The sequence below is a fragment of the Petromyzon marinus genome, chromosome 22 (genome assembly GCF_048934315.1).
Source record: "Petromyzon marinus isolate PM22_M1 ecotype Great Lakes invasive population chromosome 22, UKy_Petmar_22M1.pri1.0, whole genome shotgun sequence".
NCBI classification, from domain to species: Eukaryota; Metazoa; Chordata; class Hyperoartia; order Petromyzontiformes; family Petromyzontidae; genus Petromyzon; species Petromyzon marinus.
Genome location: NC_133688.1, coordinates 8027312 through 8047349, shown reverse-complemented (window position 1 = coordinate 8047349; position 20038 = coordinate 8027312). Strand labels below are relative to the sequence as shown.

The 20038-nt window shown below is 48.9% G+C and overlaps 2 protein-coding genes and 1 long non-coding RNA gene across 4 annotated transcripts in view; 1 reads left to right on the top strand and 2 right to left on the bottom strand.

The window, feature by feature from the left end:
- Positions 1 to 3606, bottom strand: part of AFG2A (AAA ATPase AFG2A) — a 32593-nt gene extending 28987 nt beyond the window's left edge. Inside the window, exons 1-3 of the mRNA XM_076068682.1 lie at positions 3423 to 3606; positions 2440 to 2561; positions 886 to 1043 (exon numbers count right to left, since the gene is read on the bottom strand). Coding sequence (XP_075924797.1) covers positions 886 to 1043; positions 2440 to 2561; positions 3423 to 3606 — 464 coding nt within the window. The remainder of the gene's footprint in view (positions 1 to 885; positions 1044 to 2439; positions 2562 to 3422) is intronic.
- Positions 3607 to 3796: 190 nt separating this feature from the next.
- LOC142925627 (uncharacterized) lies at positions 3797 to 14008 on the top strand. Its single transcript, XR_012942568.1, has 2 exons — positions 3797 to 3888; positions 11737 to 14008. It is a non-coding gene; the product is annotated as an uncharacterized LOC142925627 (long non-coding RNA).
- The window catches only part of DARS2 (aspartyl-tRNA synthetase 2, mitochondrial), a 26216-nt gene continuing 18640 nt past the window's right edge, over positions 12463 to 20038 (bottom strand). For both annotated transcript variants that reach the window (XM_032959128.2, XM_076068683.1), the window contains 3 exons: positions 18458 to 18568; positions 15230 to 15305; positions 12463 to 13839 (listed from right to left, as the gene is read on the bottom strand). In XM_032959128.2, coding sequence (XP_032815019.1) covers positions 13658 to 13839; positions 15230 to 15305; positions 18458 to 18568 — 369 coding nt within the window. In that variant the 3' untranslated portion in view covers positions 12463 to 13657. The remainder of the gene's footprint in view (positions 13840 to 15229; positions 15306 to 18457; positions 18569 to 20038) is intronic.

Here is a 20038-nt window from a genome sequence, read left to right as displayed (position 1 = left end):
ATTACCTACGCATGATGGGGACGTCCGCGATGATGATGGAAGCGTCACAAGCGCGGTTAACACCGCTGCAGTGACCGAACGGGGTGAACGAAAAACGGCAAACGCCGTCGTCGCTGCCGTCATTGTTACCGACGCGGGAAACGAGCACTGGCATCGTCGGTCGTTTGGTACACCCGGAGATGGAGGGGCTATTGTTGTTTCTCGTTGTATTTACAAGGATATTTTGTTTTATGTTGTGATTTACTAAGCTGTACAATATACGTTCCAGCAGGACTGGACAGAGACACGTGGCGGTGGTGTTCTAAAACCATCCAGGATGTAATTTAGAAATAAGTGTTCCCCTATAATGCGGTGGTAGTTGCGATCCTGAAGATCACCGTGTGTAAAAATCACGTTATAATAAATATATAGGGTAAAGCACAGTCCTTGATAACACGTGAGATGCATACGCAGGCTGAACAAAGACTGAGGCGTGTGGGTAGCATCTAGAAGCATCCAGCAGTATCTCGCCTTGTGTGATACTATAAAGGAAAAACTGTTTATTCCTAAATTTTGATTTAAAGCTTTCGTGACTGCAGGGATTCATATTCTTGGTTCTTTCGGTAAAGTCATGTAGAAGGGAAACAATAAAAGAATTAAAAAAAGTAATTATTTTTTAATGATTTTATTGTTTCCCTTCTACATGACTTTACCAAAAGAACCAAGAATATGTTTATTCCTACTCGCGCGTAATATCCAATTCACATCCGGGTTATACAAAAAATGTGTTCCCTGATACATTCATCGTGTTATATAAAATTCGCGTTATGAAAACCACACGCGGCGTTATAGAACAAGACTGCAAATCCATGTTCCCAAGCGAAGTGCGCAGCGCAAGCTTCAAACCTCGTCACGAGTTCCAGGAGCTGGGCGGGCAGCATGGGCCGCGTGATTGGCTGCACGCAGACCTCCTGTCCAGGGGTGATGCGCAGGCTGGCGAGGGCGCGAGGCTGCAACCGTATGCGGCCCGTGGGCACACCGCTTGCCGGCCACACCACACACACCTTCGCACGGGCAAACGCACGTCCAGCACGCAGAGGCAGACACGGTCAGTTCAAGCAAGGTCACGTGTTTAGATGTCAACTACCTCTCCTGTTATACAAAAGCTAGTGGGTTCGATCCTGACTCTGATGCCTGGATATTTGGAGTTTGCATATCTCTCTCCCTGTGGTCGCGTGGATTTTTCTCCGGGTCCTCCGGTTCTTTCCTTCACATTTAGAATCAACAATGTTTAGAGTTTTGATTTAAAGCTTTCGTGACTGCAGTAATTCATATTCTTAGCTCTTTCGGTAAAGTGACGTTAAAGGGAAACAATGAAATAATAAAATATTTATAAAACAATAAAAATGTTTAGAGTATTTGGCTGCTATAAATTTCCAAATGATGAGCCCACTTCTTTGAGCTATCATTTGTGATCGCCAATTCGCTTCTGACAAAGAGCTACACAGCTCAGTGGGAACTTACCTAGTAAAATAAAAAAAAGTTTAGTTTTTAGTTTAGATCAAGAGGTTGTGGTGGCCCATGCCGCCGATGAAACGTAGAGGTGTGGACGAGAGGCTTCGGCATGCCGGGCGCGATTGTGGAGAACCGCAAGCAGAGCCTGGCCAGGTTGACTCGACCCACCATCCCTTTTGAGGGGGGGCTCATAAAATATGTACCACTTTGTGTGGAGGCCAACGGTGGTTGCGCGAGAGAGAGGCTCGCACCCCTTGCCGTAGGAACGTGTAATGTCCGGCAGTGGAGCGAGGGTTGTAAATAGGAGACGAGCACGGTGCCGATGCTCGTTGTGAGTGGCGAGATGTTAACTACCTCGCCTGGTATACAGAAAGTCGTGGGTTTGATCCCGACCCTGATGCCTGCTGCTGTATATTTGGAGTTTGCATGTCTCTCGCCCCGTGGACGTGTGGATTTTTCTCTGGGTCCTCCGATTTTCCCTCCACATGCGTTTAATAATTTTTGGCTGCTCTAAATGTCCACATGAGAAGCCACTTCATTGGGATTTCATTTGAAGCTAGGTCGGGCCTTGCCTGGTAAAACAAAAAATATTTTAGTTTAGTGTTTAGTTTGCTTGGCATGGAGAGAGGGGCTCTCTCTCTCGCTTACACTCCATCACGCTCTCCATCTCCATCGCACTCTCTCTCATGCTCGCTCTCTTCCGCACTCCACACTCTTTCTCATGCTCAATCTCTCTCTCTTTCTCTCATTCTCGCTCTCTCGCTCTCTTTCTCTCATTCTCGTTCTCTCTCTCTCTCATGCTCGCTCTCTCTCTAATTCTCGCTCGCTCTCTCTCTCTTTCTATCATTCTCGCTCGCTCTCTCTTTCTTTCTATCATTCTCGCTCTCTCTCTCTTTCTCTCATTCTCGCTCTCTTTCTCTCTATCATTCTCGCTCTCTCGCTCACCGTCTGCGCGTGTGGACTGCACAACAGCGCAGGTCGCCCGATGCTGAGTCGGCGCTGAGTCATGGTGGCCACTGAGAGTTGAGCCAAGTCCCCTCGACAGAGCCGCGGCAACAACGCCGCCTCTAAAAAATAACAACCACCTTCAACAACAATACCACCACCAGGGGCATCGCCGTACCCTTGGGTGCAGGCGAATCGGGGCGACCGCCCCGGACCCCGCGCTTTGAGGGGGTCCGGGAATTCGATGTCGCGGTGTCAGTGGTGTTACGTCCGGTTTAGTTTGAAAGTGTCGGGGGGCCCACACGACGCACGGTGGAGAAGAGACAAGGGGAGGGGAGTAGACACGGGGAGAGGAGGAGACACGGGGAGGAGAGGAGGAGACACGGGGAGGAGAGGAGACATGGGGAGTAGACACGGGGAGGGGAGGAGACACGGGGAGGGGAGTAGACACGGGGAGGCACACGTGGTAGAGAGGAGGCACACGTGGTAGAGAGGAGGCACACGTGGTAAGGAGGAGGCACACGTGGTAAGGAGGAGGCACACGTGGTAGGGAGGAGGCACACGTGGTAGGGAGGAGGCACACGTGGTAGAGAGGAGGCACACGTGGTAAGGAGGAGGCACACGTGGTAGGGAGGAGGCACACGTGGTAGGGAGGAGGCACACGTGGTAGGGAGGAGGCACACGTGGTAGGGAGGAGGCACACGTGGTAGAGAGGAGGCACACGTGGTAAGGAGGAGGCACACGTGGTAGGGAGGAGGCACACGTGGTAGGGAGGAGGCACACGTGGTAGGGAGGAGGCACACGTGGTAGGGAGGAGGCACACGTGGTAGGGAGGAGGCACACGTGGTAGGGAGGAGGCACACGTGGTAGAGAGGAGGCACACGTGGTAGGGAGGAGGCACACGTGGTAGGGAGGAGGCACACGTGGTAGGGAGGAGGCACACGTGGTAGGGAGGAGGCACACGTGGTAGGGAGGAGGCACACCGTGGTCTCCGCGTTGCTGCCACTCCGCCACCGTGAGTCTCCCGCACTGCGCCGCAGCGCCGCTCTCCTTCGCCCCCGGCCCTCCCTCCGCCGCCTCCTCCTCCTGGCCCCCGCACGTCGCCTCCGTCTCCTCCAGCGTCTTTGCACTGCGCGGGGTCCCGCGGCTTCTCCTGCGCGCCGACATCGCGGTGACGTCAACGCCTGGCGCGAGCTCCGTGCCGCGGTGACATCAACGCAGTACAGAGCGTAGAGAGGAAACAGCCGGGCAATGACGTCACCGAGGGCATAGGGCACGGGGGGAGAGGAAACAGCGGACCAATGACGTCACCGCAGCACAGAGCGCGGCACGGTGACGTCACTTTTCAGCTCGTGCTCCGAGCAGCTGTGACGTCATCCCACGAGCGCTCCGTGCCCAGCAGCCCGTGGCGGGCGCCCTTCCACCTTCCCGCACGGGGCGATGATGATGGTGGGATTGAGGATGATGATGGTGGGATTGAGGATGATGATGGTGGAATTGAGGATGATGATGGTGGGATTGAAGATGATGATGGTGGGATTGAAGATGATGATGGTGGGATTGAAGATGATGATGGTGGGATTGAAGATGATGATGGTGGGATTGAGGATGATGATGGTGGGATTGAAGATGATGATGGTGGGATTGAAGATGATGATGGTGGGATTGAGGATGATGATGGTGGGATTGAGGATGATGATGGTGGGATTGAAAATGATGATGGTGGGATTGAAGATGATGATGGTGGAATTGAGGATGATGATGGTGGAATTTAGGATGATGATGGTGGGATTGAGGATGATGATGGTGGGATTGAAGATAAGGTGGGATTGAGGATGATGATGGTGGGATTGAAGATGATGATGGTAAAATTGAGGATGATGATGGTGGGATTGAAGATGATGATGGTGGGATTGAAGATGATGATGGTGGGATTGAGGATGATGATGGTGGGATTGAGGATGATAATGGTGGAATTGAGGATGATGATGGTGGGATTGAAGATGATGATGGTGGGATTGAGGATGATGATGGTGGGATTGAAGATGATGATGGTGGGATTGAAGATGATGATGGTGGGATTGAAGATGATGATGGTGGGATTGAGGATGATGATGATGGAATTGAGGATGATGATGGTGGGATTGAGGATGATAATGGTGGAATTGAGGATGATGATGGTGGGATTGAAGATAAAGTGGGATTGAGGATGATGATGGTGGGATTGAAGATGATGATGGTGGGATTGAGGATGATAATGGTGGAATTGAGGATGATGATGGTGGGATTGAAGATGATGATTGTGGGATTGAGGATGATGATGGTAAAATTGAGGATGATGATGGTGGAATTGAGGATGATGATGGTGGGATTGAAGATGATGATGGTGGGATTGAAGATGATGGGATTGAAGATGATGATGGTGGGATTGAGGATGATAATGGTGGGATTGAGGATGATAATGGTGGAATTGAGGATGATGATGGTGGGATTGAAGATGATGATGGTGGGATTGAGGATGATGATGGTGGGATTGAAGATGATGATGGTGAGATTGAAGATGATGATGGTGGGATTGAAGATGATGATGGTGGGATTGAGGATGATGATGGTGGAATTGAGGATGATAATGGTGGAATTGAGGATGATGATGGTGGAATTGAGGATGATGATGGTGGAATTTAGCATGATAATGGTGGAATTGAGGATGATGATGGTGGGATTGAAGATGATGATGGTGGGATTGAAGATGATGATGGTGGGATTGAAAATGATGATGGTGGGATTGAGGATGATGATGGTGGAATTTAGGATGATGATGGTGGGATAGAGGATGATGATGGTGGGATTGAAGATGATGATGGTGGGATTGAGGATGATGATGGTGGAATTTAGGATGATGATGGTAGGATTGAAGATGATGATGGTGGGATTGAAAATAAGGTGGGATTGAGGATGATGATGGTGGGATTGAAGATGATGATGGTGGGATTGAGGATGATAATGGTGGAATTGAAGATGATGATGGTGGGATTGAAGATGATGATGGTGGGATTGAAAATGATGATGGTGGGATTGAGGATGATGATGGTGGAATTTAGGATGATGATGGTGGGATAGAGGATGATGATGGTGGGATTGAAGATGATGATGGTGGGATTGAGGATGATGATGGTGGAATTTAGGATGATGATGGTAGGATTGAAGATGATGATGGTGGGATTGATGATGATGGTGGGATTGAGGATGATAATCGTGGCATTGAAGATGATGGTGGGATTGAACATGATGATGGTGGGATTGAGGATGATAATGGTGGAATTGAGGATGATGGTGGGATTGAAGATGATGGTGGGATTGAGGATGATGATGGTGGGATTGAGGATGATGATGGTGGGATTGAAGATGATGGTGGGATTGAAGATGATGATGGTGGGATTGAGGATGATGATGGTGGGATTGAAGATAAGGTGGGATTGAGGATGATGATGGTGGGATTGAAGATGATGGTGGGATTGAAGATGATGATGGTGGGATTGAGGATGATAATGGTGGACTTGAGGATGATGATGGTGGGATTGAAGATGATGGTGGGATTGAGGATGATGATGGTGGGATTGAGGATGATGATGGTGGGATTGAGGATGATGATGGTGGGATTGAAGATAAGGTGGGATTGAGGATGATGATGGTGGGATTGAAGATGATGATGGTGGGATTGAGGATGATAATGGTGGAATTGAGGATGATGATGGTGGGATTGAAGATGATGATTGTGGGATTGAGGATGATGATGGTAAAATTGAGGATGATGATGGTGGAATTGAGGATGATGATGGTGGGATTGAAGATGATGATGGTGGGATTGAAGATGATGGTGGGATTGAAGATGATGATGGTGGGATTGAGGATGATAATGGTGGGATTGAGGATGATGATGGTGGGATTGATGATGATGGTGGGATTGAGGATGATAATGGTGGGATTGAAGATGATGGTGGGATTGAACATGATGGTGGGATTGAGGATGATAATGGTGGAATTGAGGATGATGGTGGGATTGAAGATGATGATGGTGGGATTGAGGATGATGATGGTGGGATTGAGGATGATGATAGTGGGATTGAAGATGATGATGGTGGGATTGAAGATGATGATGGTGGGATTGAAGATGATGATGGTGGGATTGAGGATGATAATGGTGGGATTGAGGATAATGGTGGGATTGAGGATGATGATGGTGGGATTGAAGATGATGGTGGGATTGAAGATGATGATGGTGGGATTGAGGATGATGATGGTGGGATTGAAGATGATGATGGTGGGATTGAAGATGATGATGGTGGGATTGAAGATGATGATGGTGGGATTGAGGATGATGATGATGGAATTGAGGATGATGATGGTGGGATTGAGGATGATAATGGTGGAATTGAGGATGATGATGGTGGGATTGAAGATAAGGTGGGATTGAGGATGATGATGGTGGGATTGAAGATGATGATGGTGGGATTGAGGATGATAATGGTGGAATTGAGGATGATGATGGTGGGATTGAAGATGATGATTGTGGGATTGAGGATGATGATGGTAAAATTGAGGATGATGATGGTGGAATTGAGGATGATGATGGTGGGATTGAAGATGATGATGGTGGGATTGAAGATGATGGGATTGAAGATGATGATGGTGGGATTGAGGATGATAATGGTGGGATTGAGGATGATAATGGTGGAATTGAGGATGATGATGGTGGGATTGAAGATGATGATGGTGGGATTGAGGATGATGATGGTGGGATTGAAGATGATGATGGTGAGATTGAAGATGATGATGGTGGGATTGAAGATGATGATGGTGGGATTGAGGATGATGATGGTGGAATTGAGGATGATAATGGTGGAATTGAGGATGATGATGGTGGAATTGAGGATGATGATGGTGGAATTTAGCATGATAATGGTGGAATTGAGGATGATGATGGTGGGATTGAAGATGATGATGGTGGGATTGAAGATGATGATGGTGGGATTGAAAATGATGATGGTGGGATTGAGGATGATGATGGTGGAATTTAGGATGATGATGGTGGGATAGAGGATGATGATGGTGGGATTGAAGATGATGATGGTGGGATTGAGGATGATGATGGTGGAATTTAGGATGATGATGGTAGGATTGAAGATGATGATGGTGGGATTGAAAATAAGGTGGGATTGAGGATGATGATGGTGGGATTGAAGATGATGATGGTGGGATTGAGGATGATAATGGTGGAATTGAAGATGATGATGGTGGGATTGAAGATGATGATGGTGGGATTGAAAATGATGATGGTGGGATTGAGGATGATGATGGTGGAATTTAGGATGATGATGGTGGGATAGAGGATGATGATGGTGGGATTGAAGATGATGATGGTGGGATTGAGGATGATGATGGTGGAATTTAGGATGATGATGGTAGGATTGAAGATGATGATGGTGGGATTGATGATGATGGTGGGATTGAGGATGATAATCGTGGCATTGAAGATGATGGTGGGATTGAACATGATGATGGTGGGATTGAGGATGATAATGGTGGAATTGAGGATGATGGTGGGATTGAAGATGATGGTGGGATTGAGGATGATGATGGTGGGATTGAGGATGATGATGGTGGGATTGAAGATGATGATGGTGGGATTGAAGATGATGATGGTGGGATTGAGGATGATGATGGTGGGATTGAAGATAAGGTGGGATTGAGGATGATGATGGTGGGATTGAAGATGATGGTGGGATTGAAGATGATGATGGTGGGATTGAGGATGATAATGGTGGACTTGAGGATGATGATGGTGGGATTGAAGATGATGGTGGGATTGAGGATGATGATGGTGGGATTGAGGATGATGATGGTGGGATTGAAGATAAGGTGGGATTGAGGATGATGATGGTGGGATTGAAGATGATGATGGTGGGATTGAGGATGATAATGGTGGAATTGAGGATGATGATGGTGGGATTGAAGATGATGATTGTGGGATTGAGGATGATGATGGTAAAATTGAGGATGATGATGGTGGAATTGAGGATGATGATGGTGGGATTGAAGATGATGATGGTGGGATTGAAGATGATGGTGGGATTGAAGATGATGATGGTGGGATTGAGGATGATAATGGTGGGATTGAGGATGATGATGGTGGGATTGATGATGATGGTGGGATTGAGGATGATAATGGTGGGATTGAAGATGATGGTGGGATTGAACATGATGGTGGGATTGAGGATGATAATGGTGGAATTGAGGATGATGGTGGGATTGAAGATGATGATGGTGGGATTGAGGATGATGATGGTGGGATTGAGGATGATGATAGTGGGATTGAAGATGATGATGGTGGGATTGAAGATGATGATGGTGGGATTGAAGATGATGATGGTGGGATTGAGGATGATAATGGTGGGATTGAGGATAATGGTGGGATTGAGGATGATGATGGTGGGATTGAAGATGATGGTGGGATTGAAGATGATGATGGTGGGATTGAGGATGATAATGGTGGACTTGAGGATGATGATGGTGGGATTGAAGATGATGGTGGTGGGATTGAAGATGATGATGGTGGGATTGAGGATGATGGTGAGATTGAAGATGATGATGGTGGGATTGAAGATGATGATGGTGGGATTGAGGATGATAATGGTGGACTTGAGGATGATGATGGTGGGATTGAGGATGATGATGGTGGGATTGAAGATGATGGTGGGATTGAGGATGATGATGGTGGAATTGAGGATGATAATGGTGGAATTGAGGATGATGATGGTGGGATTGAGGATGATGGTGAGATTGAAGATGATGGTGGGATTGAAGATGATGGTGGGATTGAAGATGATGATGGTGGGATTGAGAATGGTAATGGTGGAATTGATGATGATGGTGGGATTGAAGATGATGGTGGGATTGAGGATGATGGTGAAATTGAGGATGATGGTGGGATTGAAGATGATAGTGGGTTTGAGGATGATAATGGTGGGATTGAGGATGATGATGGTAGGATTGAAGATGATGATGATGGTGGGATTGAGGATGATGATGGTGGGATTGAGGATGATAATGGTGGAATTGAGGATGATGGTGGGATTGAAGATGATGATGGTGGGATTGAGGATGATGCTGGTGGGATTGAAGATGATAGTGGGATTGAAGATGATGATGGTGGGATTGAAGATGATAGTGGGATTGATGGCGATCATGATGGGATTGATGGCGGTGATGATGGGATTGATGGCGATGTTTTTTTCCCATCATTATTTAGTTTTGTTCTCTTTAGCTCTCATTCTGCCACGAGGTGATTTAACGGCTTCTCTTCACGTAGTACTACTACTGCGGTGTATTTGATTCCACTCGCAGTCTCAGGACTCAACTTCAAGCTACTACCAAGTGTTCGCGGTAGAGGGCGATGTTGGTGCTGCTATGTGATCCCAATCGACTCATTTGCGAACCATTTTTCATATTTGGGATGTTTGGTCAGAAATTCCACATTCTTATGGGGGGAGGGGGGCGATTCTTTCCATAAAACAACCACTGTTGGGTTCTACACAGTGGTGTTCATTTTACCGACCCCGGCAGGATGATGCATGGTCTGAGTTGACCACCGACTTGGATTTGAACTAGCACCCTTCCGATTGCGAATCATGAGAACTTTCGATCTTCACGTTTTTACCACGAAGGAAGGTGCTGCCGTGTTTCAGTCTGCAGTGGTTTCCTAGTTGTGGGCGGTTGCTCTGGGTTTTTTTCGTTCTCAAATTATTGATCTGGAGTGTCATTTAAAAAAAAATTAATCTGCTAACGTCCACTATGAACACGCACGGTGCATAGTGTTATAGTGTTTAGGCTTTCGCGACCAATATTCATGATAAAAGTTATTTTGGGTTAGATCACGTAAATATAAATGTGTCGTTAACCCACCAGTAAGCTGTCACATGGACAAAAAACGTGCCAATTAGTTACTACTTCAGCCCCGGCGGACCTAACAGTCAGAGACGATGTGTACCATTGGTCTCCTGCTCCCCGCATTCATAGCAGGCTGTCACGGAGTAGTATGCCCCATCGATGTTTGGAAGCGGCACACATCCCCTGGTCACACCAAAAGCGGTTGAAGTGAACTCGGAATAACGCTGGCAGACAGAGTAGAACGCAGACATTCGGCATAAACAGTTCAAGACTCATCACACCTTCTGGCTTTGCGCGTCTCTCCATAAATGGAAAATGAAAGACGAGCCGAGCACGTGCGATTGTGGCCGTGCGACCAAATCTATGGACCGTATAGTCGGCCGCTGTTAATCTCCGCTCCATGAATGGAGGAATATCAAATCTACACGAACTCTCTCCCGAAGCCCTCTCGTGGATAGAACATCTAGACATAGGAATTTAGCTCCTGAACATATCGCCGTACATAACGATAGAACTGCATAAATGTAGTAACACAAACATGTGTATTCCACGTTCAAAAGCTCCTCAGCCTTATCCAGACCACAAGCATGTTGTGTACACCAACTCAAAAAGTCGAGAAAATGTGGCAAACAGGGAACGTGGCGATCCCAACAGTTGCCCAAATGTTAACTACCTCACCTGGAATACAGGGGGCCGTGGGCTCATTCCCGACCCTGACGTGTTTGGAGTTTGCATGTTCTCCCCGTGGTCACGTGGATTTTTGAGTATTTGGCTGCAATACATTTCCACATAAGCCACCTCGTTGAGCTATCATTTATAGCCAGGTCACTTCTGAAAGAGAGCTATATAGCTCAGTGGGCCTTACCTGGTAAAATACAAAGTTTCGTTTCAACTCTTTGAGTCAGTGGTCTTCGCTACAAAATGGCCACGCATTTTCTGTTGAGCTGGTTGTATGGATAAGGCCGATAGCCATAAGGTTTTTTTGGGTTAGATCAAGTAAACATACATTTGTCATTAAAGTAAGGTTTGTCACGTAAACAAAACGTGGCAATTTGTTGCTAGTTCAGCACACCGGTGTTGGAGAGTAAACCCACTACATTTACAATTTGAGTACCGTGACATTTCGACAGTAATTACAACTAGCATCATCAGGCGAGAGCCAGAGTTGTTTAACGAAACATTTATATCTACGCGACCGAACCAAAAAACCTCTTATGGATATTGGTCGTGAAAGCTTACATGTTAATAAGGCCGATTGCGTTTGTAATGCAATGTGCTGCACACCTCTGTTGTTAAATGTTCTTGGCAGCACTCCGTGCTTGTTGCCATCGGTTTTCTTGTCATTTACAGGTTTTAACTCTCTGCAGTTGGGGACGTCTCTGCACTTCTGATGTGCAAGATGCAGCGGTGATCTGCAGAGCTCTTCACCACGAGAACTGGCAATGCCAGCTCCCAGCAACCTGCACTGCCTTCCAATGGCTCGAGTCAAATTTTCTCGCTCTCACACACGCAGTCCTAAATGACTTGCTGAACCCTCAACCTCAAACATCACCTCGGGCCCTATGTTCAGTTTTTAATTTACAGCCCTTTTTTCAACCCACTGCTGGATGAAGGCCTCTCCACGCCGTGCCGGTTGTGTTGGGTTGAAGCGAAGGGGTGCAGTAACCGGCCTTGATAAATAATTGAACTCTGGTTGCCGGGGTTCGTAGTGCATGCGCAAACCATTGTGCCACCACCCGACTCCACCTCAAGTCCTTATGTAGCACCACGGACTCTTGAGATCCTCTTGAATGGTAATCATCTCAAGTCCCCAGACGCTTTCTCCAGAGCGCCGGGGGCACGTGTGCCTCCTTAGTTGAGAGAGCCAGGATTGTGCAACTTCCTGCCAGTTGTGATGAATATATTACTCAAACCAAAGGCAGACTTTTTGGAAGCAATGCAAGGCCGTTCTGTTAGCCCGCATTTGAAATTGAGAAGGTGCTTGTCTGGTGCGCATGAGAGTATTTTTAAGGTTCTCTGCGCGACCACAATGAAGGCAAAATATTCCCGAAAAAGAACAGAAATGCATAACTCGTGTTAACCATTTTGTTACAGTATGTACATTTATTATTAAAAAGGCCTTACAAAGTGCAATTAAGCTGTGAAAGATAGCCCACATTTGCCCGATTTTAAACCACAAAACCCATCTAGAAACCGTGTATCAGAAGTTCCAAGCTAAGGGCGGAGGATAAATATGGGAGCATTGTTCAGCATGTTCAGCGCCTCTGCCATCCTCAACTCATACCAAAAATGTACTTTAAAAAAACAACTCATCCAATTAAATCTCACATCTAAACAGAAAAATACTAATAATGATCACCTCTACATTGATGTGGCGCTTGCTGGCATGGTCCAGCAACGCGAAGTGCCTGACATCACATTCCATCTCAAACATTTGAAAGGGAACCCCCAGTGGCAGCTGCCCGTGTGTGGCAGGTAACTCATTACCGGACTGGCCACCCCCCCTCCACTGAAATTAGTGTGCTAGTTGAGAGTGATTGTGCGCTGTCATAATTCCAATTTCGTAATTTGTGGATAAATTAGCTAATTTTAACCACGATGGCAGTACACAGTGGCCCTGCTCTCTTCGAATGACATCAGATTTATTAAATGGTCCACTGTTTACACACCAGCCATATTCACCAGGGCGTCCTGTCGGGTTGGGACCACGAAACCTCTGCAACAAGGGAGAAAACATGCTATAGATGTGTTGTCATGGTTTTGCCACTAAGTCAACCATTTCTGCTTTCGTGAATTTTCAGGTGGAAATTGGCACGAGTCCTCTCTAGTTCTTCCTTAGTGGCCAGCCCAATAATTATTCAAATGTATTATCCTAATCTATGCCCTGTGTTGTTTGAAATATTCCTTCCTTTTCACCGATGTAGACCTAACACCTGTGCCACTGTCTTAATTGCAGCCATTTTAAATCCTTCCCATAGCATTTCCGGTTCTGAGTCGAGTTCTGCCAAGTGCTGGTTTGATTTCCATCACTAGTGTTGCCAATCTGAATTGCGTCGCCCTTTGGGGATCATCAACTCCACTGTTTGAGTGTCCGCGTGCATCTCGCGCTGGTTTACCTGCAAATTCCTCACCGCACTCACAACTTGCTTGCCATCTCAACTAATTTCCCCAGCCCTGCATACCTTAATCTTGAAAACTTTTTCCTCCGTACCCTTTTTGTGGCTATCACACATGGCCTGTCAGCGGCCTTAGCGTTATAGACCGGCGATGGTCACCGCCCGACTCCGGTTCCATTTTCAGAGTTAACCTTTATATGGTACTGTGCCAGCTCCTCAGCGGAAATTACATCTGGGGCACCGCTCATAAGGTCGTGACCGCGAAAGGATTTGGGAAAGGCGATGACATCTCTAATGCTGGCAGATCCCACGACGGTGGCCACCAGTCGATCGAGACCTGGGACGGAGACACGGGTAGTCGTTACTCAACACGGTTGGAAACAAATTGCACGCACCAAAGCAAGCGCGGCCGAGCGGACTGCATAAAAAAACATTGCTGTGATTAAAGCACGTGCGTTAACCTTCCAAATCTCCAATAAAGAAGTGCAATGTGTGTCAATACTGAATGCAAGTGGTTCGGTCCGTAATTGCAGGGTGTTTTGGATGCAGAACCCATTCTTCCTTAACGATGCTATTCCAACCACGACACATTTACACCTGCAGACGGGTCAGCTTATGGACGCGTGCCAGCACCACGCTTCTGGTGCACGCGCCTCACGGTTGCCAATTGAGGCGATCACTTCCTGCACCACATGGTGGCCAATCAGGGGTGCCCAGAGCTAAGGTCACATACTGTGGAATCCCTTCTTGCAATTGTCGCTGCATATTTTATATACGAGGAGATTAAATAAACTCACTGAGATGCACAAAACACCTTTGCCTCGAATGCAAGGGCGACCTGGGAGCACGCGCACGACACTCTGGGAGACCTGTACATTATCATTCCCTCCGCTCTCTTGTCAATTCGTTGGGATCATTGTCACCCTTGGGTTTGCTGTCACCAGGCAAGCAGCTCTCCGCTTATGAGGAGAGACAACGGGTAGACTGTGCTGTGACGAGCAAACGAGCGGCGCCGTGACCGGACAGATGGCTCAGCGCCACAGTGAGCGGCACGCAATCGGAAGATTGCGGAGTTCAATTCCTGGTCGGGGATTGAATCCGGCCAATCATCGCTCCGTGGTAGATAAAATAACTACCGCGGTGCTTGCCTTCATGGATAGACTCGACCCCCACCACTGGAATATGGAATTTCCACCAACGGCTCGGGAGCTGTAAATAGGAGATTCCTCAATGCCCACAAGAGCAGGACATGGCTGCGACCTCTCTGACGGGGCACGTCTGCTCCGCACATGCTGCTCTGCACAACGGGTTTCTCCGGTTTCCCTGTCACGACTAAAACCCCCACAACAATGTAACTGCCGTTGGCCAAACATCCCCATGCTGAACAACGACCTGAGAGTTACTCATTTAGGATTACCTGTCGCAACATCGCCCCCCCCTGGTGCGAAAACTTGGCAGGTATTCTGAATATTCCTCTCGGGACTCAGTGACACTTTCCGTGGTAAAACAAGCATTCTGTATAGTTGTACAGTCGTCCCTCGGTTCATGCGACGACTTGATTTGTTTGGCTGCCGTCAGCCGAAGGTGGATGTACGACGGCGTTGGGCAGGGAGGTACATGACGCCATCCCCACCCTTCACCCCCCCTCCAATCATACGGCACGCCAGATGGGGGGCTGCATGCGAGCGAACGCGACGTTCCGCGTCGTCCCGGCACACGGAGCTTACCCAAGGCGATGCCGCCGTGAGGCGGCGCTCCGGACTCCAACGCCTCCAGCAGGTGCCCGAGCAGCTCCACGTCCTCCTGCGCTCGACCACACGGCAACACAGTGGCGCAGCCACAGCAGTCACACTCACACAGCCACAGCGGTCACACTCACACAGCCACAGCAGTCACACACACACAGCCACAGCAGTTACACTCACACAGCCACAGCAGTCACACTCACACAGCAACAGCAGTCACACTCACACAGCTACAGCAGTCACACACAGCCACAGCAGTCACACACAGCTACAGCAGTCACACACAGCCACAGCAGTCACACTCACACAGCCACAGCGGTCACACACAGCCACATCAGTCACGCTCACACAGCCACAGCGGTCACACTCACACAGCCACAGCAGTCACACTCACACAGCCACAGCAGTCACACTCACACAGCCACAGCAGTCACACTCACACAGCCACAGCAGTCACACTCACACAGCCACAGCAGTCACACTCACACAGCCACAGCAGTCACACTCACACAGCAACAGCAGTCACACTCACACAGCCACAGCAGTCACACTCACACAGCCACAGCAGTCACGCTCACACAGCAACAGCAGTCACACTCACAGAGCCACAGCAGTCACACTCACACAGCCACAGCAGTCACACTCACACAGCCACAGCAGTCACGCTCACACAGCCACAGCAGTCACGCTCACACAGCCACAGCAGTCACACTCACAGAGCCACAGCAGTCACACTCACACAGCTACAGCAGTCACACTCACACAGCCACAGCAGTCACACTCACACAGCAACAGCAGTCACACTCACAGAGCCACAGCAGTCACACTCACACAGCCACAGCAGTCACACTCACACAGCCACAGCAGTCACGCTCACACAGCCACAGCAGTCACGCTCACACAGCCACAGCAGTCACACTCACAGAGCCACAGCAGTCACACTCACACAGCTACAGCAGTCACACTCACACAGCCACAGCAGTCGTGCTCACACAGCTACAGCAGTCACACTCACACAGCCACAGCAGTCACACTCACACAGACACAGCAGTCGTGCTCACAGAGCCACAGCAGTCGTGCTCACACAGCCACAGCAGTCACACACACACAGCTACAGCAGTCACACTCACACAGCTACAGCAGTCGTGCTCACACAGCCACAGCAGTCACACTCACACAGCCACAGCAGTCACGCTCACACAGCCACAGCAGTCACACTGACACAGCTACAGCAGTCGTGTTCACACAGCCACAGCAGTCACACTCACACAGCCACAGCAGTCACACTCACACAGCTACAGCAGTCACGCTCACACAGCCACAGCAGTCGTGCTCACAGCTACAGCAGTCACACTCACACAGCCACAGCAGTCACACTCACACAGCTACAGCAGTCACACTCACACAGCCACAGCAGTCACACTCACACAGCCACAGCAGTTACTCTCACACAGCCACAGCAGTCACGCTCACACAGCTACAGCAGTCACGCTCACACAGCCACAGCAGTCACGCTCACACAGCCACAGCAGTCACGCTCACACAGCCACAGCAGTCACACTCACACAGCAGTTACACTCACACAGCCACAGCAGTCGTGCTCACACAGCCACAGCAGTCACGCTCACACAGCCACAGAAGTCACACTCAAACAGCAACAGCAGTCACGCTCACACAGCAACAGCAGTCACACTCACACAGCTACAGCAGTCACGCTCACACAGCCACAGCAGTCACACTCACACAGCAACAGCAGTCACGCTCACACAGCCACAGCAGTCACACTCACACAGCTACAGCAGTCACACTCACACAGCCACAGCAGTCACACTCACACAGCAGTCACGCTCACACAGCCACAGCAGTCACACTCACACACTCACAGCAGTCACACTCACACAGCCACAGCAGGCGTGCTCACACTCCCAATATAGGACCAGAGAGCATGGGAAATAGTTCGTGGGTTCTGGTTGCCTTCCTTGTCTGTGGTTTCCTATGCTTTTGTATGAAAACCGTATTTTGACATTAAATTTGAATGAATGACATCAGAGGATATGCAAATAAGATTATTGTAATTAATGGAATTACATTTAATGGTAACGGTCATCACAATGCATGCGCTTCACGTCAAAAACGCCTTCACACCCATGGCAGTGTGTGGTAAACACAGCCATAGAATCCGGCACGGCCCACCCACAGGCAGAATCTGGAGCCAAAACACAAAGTGGGCGTGCCGCGATGACGTTGGCTTTGAGTTGAGTCCCTGCCGCACTGCGTGCCAGCCCGCGCACTGCGCATGGAACAGCCCCGTCAGGAGATGCAAGCCTCCAGGCCGGCTCGCAGGAACGAGAAGCGCGCGAGGCGAGGGTGCTCGCACCGCGACGCTGGAACAAGCGGCACCGGTGAGAGCATTTTATCGGAATGCCTTTTGTGCCGGACCACGCGGCAGCGCGCCGCACGTCGTTCCCCTGATCAGAGCTCCCGGCCGTCGGACCCCGCATTTCTCACTGCACCATGGTGCACAGGGCCACGGATCATTGTATCCGTATCAGAGGCCGCTGTACGTCCCTGCTCACGCAGCACGGGGCCCTCCAGGTGGCGGAGCCGTGCGAGTAGCCCGCGGTGGAGTGATTCCCACGGCAGAAGCGGAAAACAAAAGCACGCGGCGGTTTGCCATCGATACCACCGAACCTCATCACCGACGCGTTCCATGCTCCGCCAGATTCATCAGCTGCTGCGCAAGATGGCACGTGACCTCCCTGACCTGCCCTGAGTCTCCCACCATCCGATCTTAGGTTTTCCCCTACGACTTGCGGAGACCGCTCTAACAGTTGACGTAAGAATAAGCCTTTCCCTTCACGTGCACGCGCCTGACCCAGCGCAATCGTATCGACAGCACTCGCCAACCACGTTCACCTTGCAGACGTCCGCATTGCTTAATCGCATCTTTCCAATACACTTCCAGTCTCAAAATACCTGGGCTCAAATGCCAACAACTCTTTTTCGGATCCAGATCCTCAAAGCATAAAGTAACAAATAAAGCAAGCACTTCTGCAGCATTCAGTAAGTGTATAAATGTGGCAAGCCCACTCCTGTACTTAGATGAATACTAACAGCAGTAGGTACCAAAATTGCTCATTTCAAACAGTTAAAAGGGGGCACATGAAGGCCCGGCCGTGCCCTGCATGATACTCCCATTCTGGGTCCAACCTTGAGCACGTCGTGCAGGACGTGCTTCTGCAGAGCGGCGTCGTGGATGCGGATGGAGCCTCCGCCGATTTCGCTGCCGTTCAGCACCAGGTCATAGTGCTGACCTCTCACCTGCAATGGCAGAAATCGCACCGTAGCCATGCCATCAGTCGCACAACGAAATCAATATATCGATGGGACCTTTTTTCCAGTATCAAGAATGATGCTGGCAAAAAGGTCCCTGCTCAACCCGAGCTAAAAATGCTCCGATACCTTGCAGTCTCTGTACTGTTCACCGTTTGGTGTTCTCTGGTCTAACACTGGTGACACTAGGCGATAACGAAGGCTCTATGGTGTAGCTCAATCAGTTTCAAAGACAATGCATATATTTTCACATTTGTTTGCATGTTTTGCCACAAATGTGTGGTTAATGCAGACTTGATGCCTGACAAAATGTTTCTATTTGGTGTTTAAACATGTTACGACAACTCCTGTCTTATTGCCAGAAAGGGTAAAATCTAGGAATCAATGTAGAGCTTAACACATAATAATCGTGCCCATTATAAATATCGATGCGTTCTATATCGTGTAATTTGTCTCATATGTCCTGTCTCGCTCATTCCCGCTTGGCGGAGCGGCGACGTGGTGGTCCGGCGGTAGCACTGCATTCACCACTCGTCGCACAGGTTCAACGCTTAGAACCCACCAGCCACGCCCCCGATTATTCCTGCGGCGTGAAGTAGTCACCGTACAAATACTACGCCGCCACCTGCTTCTCAGCGGACGTTAAAAGATCCCCTCACGTTGTTTGCAAGGGGGGAGCCCATCGAGTGCCGGGGTCTGGGGTCCAAATTTTCCAAGTAAAAATAATTAAACTGCACAATTACCCAGTTGCTCAATTGTGATGGCACACACGGCAGCAGCGACCATCACCTCCTACCAGTAGCAGACCCACACCCCCAGCTTGCTCGTGCAAATGAGACGCATCCTGGTGTATCAAAATAAAGTTGAACTTGTACCATTAGTCTGAAGGTAATGCCTGCATGTTACTTTGTGGTGAGTTGAGGGAAATTTCTCAGATGAATCCTAATTACGGTGTTATGACACTGGTGATGTCATAGTCGTCGAACTGAACATGCAGTCCCTCTGCACACGCAATATTTATCAGACGCCGTTGACATCCGTTCTGACAGAGCTGCGTCCCAGCCAATGCGTTCATCACGCTTGATTCATTCATTGATTCACGATTCTTATGCTCGTAATACGACCATTGAATCGTGCGTCGAATAATTAAATAATCTAGGGCAACAGGCTGGCGGCGTAGTGATGACACTCAAGCCGCACAAGAAGCACGGCCTGGGTTCGATTCCCGACTCGAATGCCCCTCTGTGTGGAGCGTGTATTCTCTCTCTCTCTCCCCCTGTTCTGTGTGGAGCGTGTATTCTCTCTTTCTCTCTGTTCTGAATTAATTTCAAAACACGGAGTTTTCCAGTTTCTTCCCATAGCTTAAAAAAAACACAAACACTGTGACTGGTATTGGTGAAAAAACATCTCAATACTAAAAAGTTACCTGCAAGTAATTCAGCTAGGAATGTACACAGT